Source organism: Sinohyriopsis cumingii, chromosome 11 (assembly GCF_028554795.1).
Source record: "Sinohyriopsis cumingii isolate HCF-2022 chromosome 11, ASM2855479v2, whole genome shotgun sequence".
NCBI lineage: Eukaryota > Metazoa > Mollusca > Bivalvia > Unionida > Unionidae > Sinohyriopsis > Sinohyriopsis cumingii.
Genome location: NC_142971.1, coordinates 38437932 through 38451499, shown reverse-complemented (window position 1 = coordinate 38451499; position 13568 = coordinate 38437932). Strand labels below are relative to the sequence as shown.

The 13568-nt window shown below is 34.8% G+C and overlaps 1 protein-coding gene across 5 annotated transcripts in view; it reads right to left on the bottom strand.

Annotated features, from left to right (window-relative positions):
• LOC149787943 (non-structural maintenance of chromosomes element 3 homolog) overlaps window positions 1-13340 on the bottom strand; it is a 28288-nt gene extending 14948 nt beyond the window's left edge. For 4 of the 5 annotated variants that reach the window (XM_089974208.1, XM_089974211.1, XM_089974207.1 and 1 more), the window contains exons 1-5: window positions 13253-13328; window positions 9706-9868; window positions 6562-6641; window positions 1455-1555; window positions 963-1045 (exon numbers count right to left, since the gene is read on the bottom strand). In XM_089974208.1, coding sequence (XP_089830334.1) covers window positions 963-1045; window positions 1455-1555; window positions 6562-6641; window positions 9706-9868; window positions 13253-13282 — 457 coding nt within the window. In that variant the 5' untranslated portion in view covers window positions 13283-13328. Of the gene's footprint in view, window positions 1-962; window positions 1046-1454; window positions 1556-6561; window positions 6642-9705; window positions 9869-13252 lie in introns of all 5 variants that reach the window. The other variant, XM_089974209.1, reaches the window with a different exon arrangement.
• Between the last annotated feature and the right edge of the window lie 228 nt (window positions 13341-13568).

Sequence of the window (13568 nt, the reverse complement as noted above, 5' to 3'; positions counted from 1 at the left end):
TTTATCCCATTTGTAAACCATTCACAAAACCCTATATTGCTAGCATTCTTATTTACCCCATGTGTAAACCATTCACAAAGTCCAATATTAACAGGGTTCTTATTTACCCCATCAGTAAACCATTCACAAAATCTAATATTGATAGGGTTCTTATTTATCCCATTTGTAAACCATTCACAAAATCCTATATTGCTAGCGTTCTTATTTACCCCATTTGTAAACCATTCACAAAGTCGAATACTGATAGGTTCTTATTTACCCCATTTGTAAACCATTCACAAAATCCTATACTGATAGGTTCTTATTTACCCCATCAGTAAACCATTCACAAAGTCCAATATTAACAGGGTTCTTATTTACCCCATATGTAAACCATTCACAAAATCCTATATTGCTAGTGTTCTTATTTACCCCATTTGTAAACCATTCACAAAGTCCAATATTGATAGGGTCTTATTTACCCCATGTGTAAACCATTCACAAAATCCAATATTGATAGGGTTCTTATTTACCCCATATGTAAACCATCCACAAAGTCCAATATTGATAGGGTTTTTATTTACCCCATATGTAAACCATTCACAAAGTCCAATATTGATAGGGTTTTTATTTACCCCATATGTAAACCATCCAAAAAGTCAGATAAATGTGAATGACTGACATCATTCTATAACAGATTCCAACTTACTGTGGTGTATAAAAAGGATTGTAACTCTCGAAAAGCACAGCAGAGAGCAATGACAGAATAATATGAACGTAAAAATCCCATGTATATGATATCTGTTAAATTTCAAAACGGTCCCTAAAAAAAATGAGGAATTGTACACAAAAACTGTAGCATGTACATGCGTGTATTATGAATGTAAGCATGTATGCAATGGATGGACAGGCTTGATGCTATTATACCAATGCTATGTTTGTGGCAGTGGTGTAAATAAAATGCACAAATAAATGGCACTAACTGTCCTGCATGACATTTCCATTCATAAAGATGAGGCTGAGGAGAACCATCAGGAGACCTGTCTTTGCATTTTCTTCATCAGGCCTGTAAAAGAGACAATGAAAGTCAACATGTTCTTGAGACAAGATTGCAATTAAACATACAAGCCAAGCGATGCTGGGGTTCTAAACTTTTGCCTGTTTTATAGCAATGTTAAGTACACATACATTTGATTAGAATTATAGGTCTCATTGGGATCAAAAGTGGTGCCAGTCTGTAGTGGCAACAAGTCGACAGAGCTACATATTCCAAGAGTTTGATATATATAAAAATTGGATAAAAATATGGCCTCCAGAATGGTAAGAAGGTTATCCAATCAGCTGTAACATCACCCCATTAATATGCATGGGTCTCTTTCAAACTCCAACTTCTCCGAGCTCTTGATGATATAAATCCATGTCACAAAGTAGAATTGAAATTGGAACTGAAATATGGAAAATTTGTGTAAACTTGCCATATTTCTGCTGGATTGTGTTCACCAACATCTAATTTGTTGACTAAGATGTAGCTTCCTTTTAGTTTATCCTGAAGTTCCACTACTTCTACACCAAATACCTGAAACATATGTAAAATATATTACATTAGAAATGTTAGGTAAAAAATAATGTGCAGTCAAGTCTGCCCTAACAGCAAGCGTTATAAAATGGTAACCTGACAATTCCCGCAGACTCTTGTGAAATTTCCTCTATGAAAGTCACATGTTGATGCTCAGTGAACCAAAACTAATTTGGAAAAATCCGAGATCTTACCAGTTCTGTTTTCTGAACTGCTGAAACCAATGTCCAATATTTGAGAGTGATAACAAGATTTTCAAATTGGCCACTTTGATAACCATACTGAATGTAATTGGCACTATTTTCATTTAGGACCAGAAACACGTCCTTAAGTCTTTGGTAAAATCCCCAATGTCAATATGATCTTCAATTGAGGGGAGAAAAAAATATAAGATTTTCAAGATGGCCACCACTGCAGCCATATTATATGTAACATTCACACCATTTTCATTTTAACAAGATATCTTAATAAATGTTTTGGTGAAAATCACATGTTGATATGTTCATCCATTCAGGAAGAGTAGCAATAACAAGATATATACTAGTTGTTAGATCAACATCAATTTCATTAGGACCAACCAGACATCATTAGGAGTATTTTGGAGACGACTCCATGCTGACATGACTCTTTCAGAGGACCAGCAAAAAAAAGATTTTAAACATGGCTGCCATGGTGGCTTTACTAAGGAGGTCTGATTGGCACCATTTTCATTTAGGACCATCTAGACATCATAAGAAGTCCTTAGTGAAAAATCAATGCTGACAATATAACTCTAGCTTCAAGTTACTTAAAACAGGTTATTCTCAATAATAATATTCTTCTCACCCAAGTACCATGGTGACGTCACCAAAAGTACAGTCAAGAAATCTATGATCTTTGTGATAAAGATGAAGATTTACCAGGAAGACACATTGCCTGACCTTAAAGGGCACTAGAGTAAAAGTCATGAAAAAAGGATTCCAAAATTGATCAGTGGTCATGATTATTAAGATAAACCTTTGAATGTAAAACATCAGATGCTATCCAACCAAGAAATACAAGTGTATTACACTTTATCCCTGTACCTCAAACAGCATTTATTATATAAAGCAGAACAAAAGAAACCTTAAAATATTGTCCTGTGATCTTGACCTTCAGGACAGGACCCCAATGTCAAATGAACCACATCTAAAAGTGATGATATACCAATGAACCAGGTTTCATCTATTTAACTTAACATCTCTTAAGTGACAGAGCAGAGGGTTAAATGCGTCTGAAACCTAAAATATCAGCATGTGACCTTGACCTTGATGATATGACCCCTAAACAACATCCTGTGTTTTGCATCTTGTGGGTAAATGGAAGTATATTCATCCTAGTCTAATTCAGGTCTTTGTCACCCACATGCACAAAGTGTAATCAGATAACAATAGATACTGAGCTGCATGGGCATCAAAGTATTCAGTGGATGAGAACTAGTATCGATAAATAAATTATAAAGCTAACAAATCACAGGTATAATTAGTAGGAAATGAAACAAATAGTATATTTTCTTAGCTAATACAATCATATCTTTTCTGGGTGAGTTTACGATGACAGCATTCAGATCATATTTACATTATTACTACTGAATAAAGCGCAAAAGATCTCACACAATGTCCATATACACCACTCCCTCAATAACTCGTGCACATCAAGGTCCAGAAACATCGACCGCACTATAAGTGAGGCGCAAGTTATTGAGGGACCTATAAAATAAGCCCAAAACCAATAAAGTGATTGACGACATAACAGAGAAATAAGGGGGAGGGGTAGGCAGATTATACTGTTGAATACTCACTTTATAATCGTTCTGAGATTAAATGTTAATAAATATCTCTTCATAACGGTGTACTTTATTATTTCCTCATAGGACAACATTAATTTCAGGATAAATTACAGTATATTGAGGCGATCATCGAAAACATTATTTCACGTGGTTTCCGTTCGCTTAACATGTGTACCACTTCACACATTGTGTACTACGTCACTAATTTTTATGTTGAATTGGATACATTCTAGTTTTATTGTTTGATCCAAATTAGACGTTTTTTTATATACAAAAGATTGACTCTTTTCGAGAAACAGTGTCGATCGAATGATAGATAGATAAATATTTTTGAATGTGATAGAAGTAAAATGGAAAACAAAAAAAACCCAAGGGTTAATCAGTACAGACGTATTTAATTGGTCTACAAATTTAAAACAATGTAAATTAGAACAAGTTAATACTTGCCTTTTGTGCCACGCTTGACAAATATCAATTCACTTTTTGAAAAAATCTGTTATTTTTTTGTGCGTGTGTTACTCCTTGGTTTCTCTGGGGCCGAGCAAAATCCCTCAGATTTCTCAACTGCATGAGCTTTAAGTAGTCAACACTTTGGGTCTCCAGCCACCTTATGGCAATATCAAAATATTTGATTGCTTCCTGTGCAGGGGGGGGGTGCAACATCTGCGTCTGCATCACTTTCAACACTTGTGTTACTCCAGTTAGAATCGTCTTCTGCTGCAAATTTGTTCGCTATAGAAATAATTATAGTTTCATCTGACATGTATTTGGCTGTGGGGCAATCATTGTCAGCACAAATCCACTCCTCCATATCATCAAGAGAAACACCCATCTCAGAACCATGAGTCTGTACGAATTTCTCCCAAACAGCCTCGGCATTAATGACATCAGTTTCACTGAAACATTCGAAGTCACTATCATCGTCGTTGTCTCTGTTACTGTTTTGCTTTACGTAAAAGGCAGCTCCAAGACCCTTAATCCAGCATCCGAGGTCTCTTGTAATCGATTTTTTTTTTAAGCAACAAACACTTCCCCAAGTTGTTGATCAAAACAAAGCCGGCATGTACATGTAATTAGGTTCTCACAGAAGTACTCAAGGGTTTCGATGTGATGGTCGATTTTAACAGAATATGTTGTGATTATAATGTTTACACTGAAACGGAATTAAAGGATTAGAACGTGACTTTCACACAGGAAGACGTTTAATTGGTGTTTATTTCATTCTCTGTTGCCACCTGTTAGCATTTACCAGAAGTTTTCATTGATCGCTATTTCACCAGACTGTTTATTTACAGTATACTGACAACTATTTATCATAAAATCTTACATAATATATGATATCTTTAAACAGAGGTCTCGCTAGGACTTTAAAACTGGGTCTTTCTGCCTCTTAAGTCAATCACTAAATATCAGTACATTTTCTCACTCGGCCGCTAGTCATAGCCTTTGAACTAGCCGCCTAGCTGTTGCATCATGTTCTTTTTTTTTTTTAATGTAGTCTTATAAAATGGCAACAGTACATCAAAGAGTCTTTCAGTCACTGAATTCTGTCATTGTAAATATCAGCACAGTTAACTGATCAACACATTTTCCCACAAAGCAGGTGGCTGAAACAGGACCGGCAAATCTTTGAATTTTCCCGCGCACCTATTACATGCGTACGGAGGACTCTCGCCTCAGTGATTTTCTGCGTCCCAGATCAAAAATTAGCATTCAAATACGCGTAATTAAGCGTTTTCGAGATCTCTGAAATTAATTCTTCTTTAGAACATGCAAATTTCAAAATATTGATTATATTTTTATGGGCATTAATCAACATTTTCGATGATAAAACGAGCAATGTATCAAGGTTTAATTTATCAATTCTTATCGTAATTTTTTCAAGTTCAGCATATTTTAAAGATATTTTAAATACATTTTCTCTGGAAAAAATCGGGAGCCAAGATGGACACCGCATTATAAGCGGGATCGCGAGTTATCGAGGGAGCGGTGTATGCTATTTTCTGCCAACTCCAAAGCATAAAAATGAATGCATCGTCATAGTCCATTTTAATCTATATACATTTGTATATATTTCTATACAGCTTACACTGTTGGGTATTTGTCATTTAGATGACCACCCCCATTGGAATATTGATTTTTTCCATCAGTTTTGGGGGTCTCTGTTTAATTATTCATATTTATTTCCACATGTACTCAAGGATTGCAGATTCTTTCCGTATTGTCCTTTCTTTTGGATATTTTTATTATACTCAAAACCTGATGAATCTGAGGTAATTGGTGCCTTTGACCTTGATGGTGCCAGTGGAGGTGACAAGCTAGACTGATTTTTAGCTTTATATGTGCATAGAAAAGGGTCAGTTTTTCCTCAGAAGAATGTTGTCTGGAAGAGATACTGTACCAGAACAGAGCTTGGTTGCTTTTTTTTAAGTGTTAGGTACTGCAGGATTTGTTTTGTAGAATAAAAGAACTTGAAGATAAACGAATGACAAATTTTGATTAAAATTATGCCAGAGCATTTTTCCTCTTGGCAATTAAATTTCACAGTATCAAATACTATCTTCTACACAGCTTATGTCATATTCCATCAAAAAACACATCTGTATAACCCAGTCCTATTCCTGGGGAGAATATGAGCATAAGACACTTCTTTCCCATTTTCAATACTCTAAAAGAAAGAAATGCTTCTCTACATGTACTCAAAGCATTTTAAAAAAGCAAACCATTTTACAAGAGAAATGTGATATGATGTGACCTGTATTTTTAACATAGCTTTCACAATTTTTCAGTTATATCACTATCATGTCTGCAATATGGCAATTTATAGTAATGTCTAGCACTGAGGCATCATGCCAAAGACATGTAGCATGATGTCTCACCCACTCACATTATCCTGACACCAGGCTAACCAGTCCTAACACTAACCTCTTAATGCTGAGCGCCTAGCGAGGCAGCTGTTAGTACCATTATTATAAGTCTTTGGTATGACCTGGCCAGGGATTTAACCCATGACCTTCTGCATCCAAGGCAGATGCTCTAACCACTAGGCCACTGGAGTGGTCTACATGACAGTTAAAAAGATGGATGGACCATTAGAAGTTTCTAACTTTTTTTAAACCAAGGATACCAGAGATGTCTGGAGATGGGCAACACTATATGCCCATACTGCTGTTGTGAATGGGCATAACAGAGAATATACCTTTTCTAGTCTTTCTGATGCCTTTTCAAAGATAATTGGGAATGCTTTGCTGACATCTTTCAACACATGCTTGTTGATATCTGAAATAATAAAAACAACTTCATTCAAGTAAGTACTTGTGAACTGGAACTAATTTTTCCAAACACACTAACATGGGATAATGCAATATCTTGTCAAGGTTATGGAATTAAAAAAATCTTGGTCTATTATAAAAATGAGCTGTGTAAGATTTTCTCTTCCTCTTCTTTGTCCACATTGGTTGGAGTCTTCACTATCAAGTATTTTCTTGTGCAAGGTGTTTGTAATCATCAATCCCATCTTCAAAAATATTCTTCCTCAAAGTCAAAATAGTCACCTAACACAAGAATGCACATCTCAACATACAATCAAAACCTGTGTTCAGAGGTCACATGGTCAGAATGGCCATTCTATTCCACTAGCACCCTCCCCCACCGCAAATTCCCTATATAAATGCTTTGTATTTAATGGTCATCTGCATTCTCCAATCATCAGTCGGTGCTTCCTTGCCAAACACTGCTTTTAACTTGCCATAAATGGTCACTGGAAGATATCAGCAGTGACTGCTCCAAATATGCAAATTAAACACTTCTTTTGTTTGATGACAAAGGCATCGTTTACATAAAGGCATATGGTGTGAATCAAGGGTAAGCCTTTCATACTATGATTGTACTTACTGTACTACCGTCAAACTGTCAGTCAAAATCAAAGGTGTCAACAGGTCAGCTTTGTCAGCAAGGCAGGTTTTACCATTTCAGAATAGGACTGATACAACTTGTTTGCTGGAAGGTTGGAAAAGTAGTTGTGATATTGCAGCAGAAATGGAAGTCACCTTTTGTGCCAGTGTGACAGGTATATCTGGATATGTTCATCATTGAGAAGAGAAACATCAGGGTCAGGGGGTCATTCAATTTTCAAAATGTGTCTGTGATGGTGAAGTTTCAGTTTCATGGGTCACAATGAATAACCAAATATGACATAAGCCGATCCTCTTTTGATCTTCTTGAGACGAGAGACTGATTAGTCTAGAATTTGTTTGTCTACAGCATAAAAAATTAAGATCGCTTTGTATTTTTATGTTGGTGATGATTTCACTTCTAGAATGGATTAAAATCAGCTGGATAGTTATCTTGTGTGGAACATAAATTTGGGATAAAACAACATAAAACTTTTATTATGATTTTGTTGTATAGTGCATAAAAAACAATCTTAATAATAATAAAAATAAAAATAATAATAATAATAACATTGATATTCAATGCATGGTATTTGTTCAAATATTCATTTTAAAAGGCAAACTTGTATACAGCAGTAACTTGTGTGTAACATCCAGTTTTGCCTTTACCCATGAGTGACCGGTATTGACAGGTTTGAGTCTGCACCATACATGCCAAGTCTCCCAGATTGTCCAGGAGTCTTCCAATTCTGGCCCAAATCTTTTGATCTACTATTGACAAAACTCGCAGAAATTACAAATCTGCTGAGGATAGGTATTTCAAGGTAAAACATTTGCCAAGCAAAAGTATTACCAGCTAAAGCAACATTCAACAGATTGTTTATGGCTATTGTAATCCATTAATCAAGTTGTTATCAACATAACAACCAATCAAATCATGACTAGTGCTGATGCATTTATTGTACATGCATATTTAAATTATTTTACTCATCAATATTTTAATATTGAGAAACATGTCAAGCATAACAGTTTGAAGGCACACTGACAAGTATAAAACAATTCTTGAACTCTTTGGATATAAAATAATTTTTGTACCATGTTGAAATGTACGGAGTTCCCAAAAAATAAGCCATTTAAAAAAAAGGAATATGTTTGCAAGTTCATGAGACAAAATTAAATGTGTGAAGCAGAGTGAAAATAACATATCTGAAAATTATTAAAGTTGAGTAATTATTATTCATTGTAGTTGATTTACTTAGTTTTGGTACAATGTGCGCTTTCATGCTTCAATCTATGACAAAAATATGTAATTATGCTTAACTCCTTGATTTGGACCCAATTTCCTGTATTGTGAACTCTACAGTTGTACTTTCAAGTACAAACCAAAGATTACCATAGGTATTTGCTGATAAATCAAATCCAACTGCAAAAAATATGGATCCTAATCTGCCAGCACATTATTCGCCAGCAGATCTGGGTCTATATTGTTTGATCTGCTAATTATTCCTAACAAACTGCATTTGAAGATTAAACTCCCTTGTCAGTACAATACACTCATCCCCCGTTTTTCATAAATTCACCTTATTTCCATAGCCTGATCATATAAATATGTGACTTAAGAAAGTGATAGGATTAGGCTGACCTTTTCTGTCACAGTAAATTACATTTATATCATTTTGTAAACTATCTGACCATATTTGAAAAAATATCCAAGTCCAATTCAGCAATGTATCACATAAGGTTTGTTGTTGCTGACAAGGAAGTATGAGTTCTTTGTGAGCTAGAACAATAAATGGAAACTACCTTGCATTTCAGATGTGGAAAATAATGAGTGATGAATTAATCTGACCAGACACAGTAGACCTCTCTTTGAAGGTTTTTCCTATAAATAACTTCAAAAAGTGGTCAACAGTATCTGGTCAAATTAATTCATCACGCATTAATTTCCATGTCTGAAATGCAAGCTAGTTTATTGTTCTAGCTCACAAAGAACTTGTTCTTCTTGCAGGTACAAGTTTTGTAGGCACACACAATCAAACATTGCATGGGATAATGGGAAATCTTATATTTTCACATGTGAAAGTATAGCAATGAAAACAAATATTATTTCGCCAATAAGTCTCTATATTTCACACTTGAGCATAATAAATTTCTTTAACTGTTAGTAGCTGATAATGTGCACCAGAAATTGTGTTCTCTGACTAAGTACACTGCTTCCAAGACAGGTGGGCAGTTGTAATTGGTAGCATCCTTGCATGCACAATGATGGAGTTATCATGTCAGAGCATAAACGGCAGATGGCAGTTTAACCAGTCAAACCACAGGAACCTGAAGTCATGATATAAGACTTTATAAAACATTAACAAAAACCTTAGAACTGCCAGTGATGTTATTCCTCAGTTACACAAAATGTGGATTGACCACAAAAATGAAAGACAAAAATCCATCACCTTGCTTTTTGATGGGTATTTTCTTTTGGTCCATGATAAGGAGGTACTGGACAAGATCATTAGTCTTCCTCTCCATCTCCCCTCTGTCCATACTGGCAGCTGCCTTCACTGCCTGGTTCATCGTCTGGCTGGGACCAGCAGCCTGGGAGGAAGTGGTGCCATCCTAGGGGATACAACAGGGAGAGAATCACTTGTGTCAATTACATATGCCAATTCACATAATAGAACCTTATTTAAATAGATCCATTTCATTCAAAATTATCATTTTACTAATCCATTATGTGCCCAGTAAAATCTGACTTGAAAGATGAAATAGCACTATTTTGGAAGACTATCACCTTATGTGATACATTTCTCAACTGTTTTAATGCAATGGACTCTAATGATAAACCACTTGTCATTAGAAGACATTTAATTGGCAAAACGGCGTGTTCTCTCAAGAAAGATTCCACTGCACAACCCAAACCTGGTCAATGGACTCCTGTTTATATTAATTTTCTTCACAAGTTTGGTTACATGATGAGTACTATTGCAGCATACTGTGTAATGATTTGATTTGTTATAAAACTATGTTCTATCATGTTCCAGGTTAGACATTTAGTAAACAACATGTGACTGCAGTGACATCAAAATATATAGTTTTAAAAATAAAAACCTCACAGGAATAGTGAGAATTTGTTCACTTAAAGGTCACCGGCCACCTATATTGTACAAATGTGTGATATTATTATAGTTATAAACAAAACGCATTGGTTATGTATGCACACCATAAAAATGTTTAATTAGACTTAAAACTCCGCTTTATAAAAAGAAAAATAATTATTAGGCAATCGCCATAAACAATCGGTAGTTTCCGTGTGCTCAAACCGGATATGATGTACATTTATCCCTTCTATTCACCTAGCCATTCAAGTGCTTAATTTTCCCATGTAAATGTCTATGTGATATAGCATATGATCGTGCTTTTGTACAGCAAATATGGTGCACTGTGTTGCATATGGATGTAACGAAAAGAGTGATGATGGGAAAAAGCGTTCTTTCTTTTTCCAAAAAACCATGTTTACCAGAAAAAAGTGTATTTAATCTGTGGGATCGAATAGGGGAGAGATGAGAAAGTTGTATCATTTATGCCGGATTATAGTGAATTTTGCCCAAAGACAATTCAATCCAACTCGAAATACAATTCAGCCAAACTTAACAATAGTTAGTACGTTCTATTCAACAAAAAGGTAGATGATATGTAAGTTAGGTTTTAGGAAAACCAAAACTAAATTTAAACAAACTATTTTGATATTCTTTGAAAGAAAATAATCTAACTTTGTAACATACATATTTAGGAGAGAAAACACAAATTGAGATATCTTGTTTGTTCTAACTAAAATATTTATATACATTTTGTATGCTAACAAATATATGCATCTGCAAAACGACATTCTCAATTTAAGTCTTCCAGTCAAATTATCAATAATCATTTATAAAACAAAAATACATAACAGATAATATTCTACATAATACATATACATTTTGCTAAGGGTAGTGTACATGAGATATTATAACAAATATACTTAATTTTAGGTTTCACGTTGTAACACAGCTGCATACAATACATACTAGATTACTCACCAGAGAGAGAGAGAGAGAGAGAATAATGTTGAGCATTTTGTCAGTATTTAGTTGCGCAATATGAAGCTCAGTTAATTTTATTGTTTTGTTTTTATATTTGAAGTTGTCTTAGTGTTTGTGCACATAATTTGAAAGCTTGTCATTACTGGTCAATATCGTCAATCATGTTTGCTCCACTATTCCGTACAAATTAGAAATTAAATAATTTTGTGCTTAATTTGTGCCCCCCCCCCACAGTACAAAATAAACTGATAAACATACGCTTGTTTGAAAATAAAATGAAAGAAATTAACCATGCATTGTTATCATATATTCCTTTTTTTCATCATGCGAAAATTATTTTAAAAAAATATGTATCCACGAACTATGTATGTGTAGCAGATGCCGGCTTGCGTATGCATACTCAGTGTAGTGTGTATCGCTTATGTCAAATAACAAAATCGCAAATGAGACGAAAGTATCGCCCAATTGCTTGAAGAAACCTGCCATTTACGCTTGATAAGTTACTTATTGCAAACTGACCCAGATTGTATTGTATCCAGGTTAACTATAAATCGGTAATCTGGACTCCTAGTTTTAAAATACTAGCAAAACCTCTGCACTTGATAACTTTTTTGTTTTTTTTTTTGTTTTTTTGTGTGCAAGTATAACTATTTTTAATCATGTAATGTAAATCTGATATAAATAGGAAAATGTTGGAGTATTGCCGGTGACCTTTAAATATAGTCCTATAATGGCTCTGTTTTGCATCCCACTTCTGTCTAATGATGAAAATAAGACAACTGTCAAACAAAAGGTCCAATTGTATCAGATACTGCCCTACTCCTGGCATACAAAACTTAACAGTTGACTACTTGATGAAACAGGCTTAATATGTAGTATTTTAAGAACACAATTTATATAAAGTCAATTTTACCTATAGCCCGATACAAATTATTTCCAAAGATAAAAGGCATAATTATCTTGCTTGTATCAATCTTATCCATGATTTTAATCATATACACCTACATACCAAGTTTTATCAAAACTGGAGGAGAACTAGTCTCTAGATTTTGAGTGACAAGATCAGACAATTAAATGCAAGATCAATTCATTAATATCCAAACAGCCCTGACATTATTAGGTTAAGGTAAGTGATCATGAATATGACTACAGTATTTGCATACCCTCCTGTTAGTCCTACATGTAAGACATAGCACATTTTGATTTTGTTGAGGTGCCCACAACATAAATATCAGCGTCGGGTCTTACAGGTAGGACTAACCCTCCTGTTTGTTTATAACCCCTCCACCTATAATTTTAGAAATGAAAAGCATCAAGGATATGAAAAATGCACAAAACTGAGTCATTTCATTCACTGATTTATAATTTTGAACCCGATTGTTGCCAGGGAGTGCCAATCACTTATGTACTACTGGCATTACAACACAAATGTCAGCTCCCAATGTTAGTCCTACAGTGTAAGACTATCACGTTATTTATGTTTTAGTGCTACAAACAAACAGACTACTTGCCGTCAATTTCATTTTTCTAGCAGTCTACTTCAGGGAAAACTGTTGTCTGCGTCCAATATTTGCAACCCGCTGGCGACAATCGGGTAACACCTTATAAATCAAGGAAGAAATGACTACAACTTGTGTATTTTTTTATATCCCGGAGTGGATGCTTTATTTTGTTTGTTTTGTTTTTTTAAATCTGGGGGGTTGGTTGGTTACAAAAAAGGGATGGTTGAGAATACTGTTAACAGGTCCATTGTTAAGGAAAAGTGCAATAGGTATTAGGTATAGAATTGTCCAACAATGTAAGATATCGTCCTTGAAATTTATGTTTTGGTGTCGAAACAAACAAAAAATCATGGTCTTAGATTGTGGGATTATGTAAAGGAGAGATACCAGTCATTACGTATGGTTACAGAAATACAAACATTTACTTGTTTCTTTGCCTTTGGCGGCATATTGGATTGACGTGAATAATATGATCGTCTAAATATATCGCGAGAATTCCCAGTTGCCCTAATGAGAGGACAACAGTACGGTTCCGGTCGTTATAAATTGGACACTCGAAATAAAGCGATAATATCAGGAAACAAAACAAAACACACACCTCAATAAATTAAATAAATAAATAAATTAAGCCCTGAGAGACAATGATATATTCAAATTTTCTAAGAATTTACCCAGGTCACGCAGGCACTATATAATTCTCCTACTCCCCGGCAATTTGTATACCGTGTACCTCTT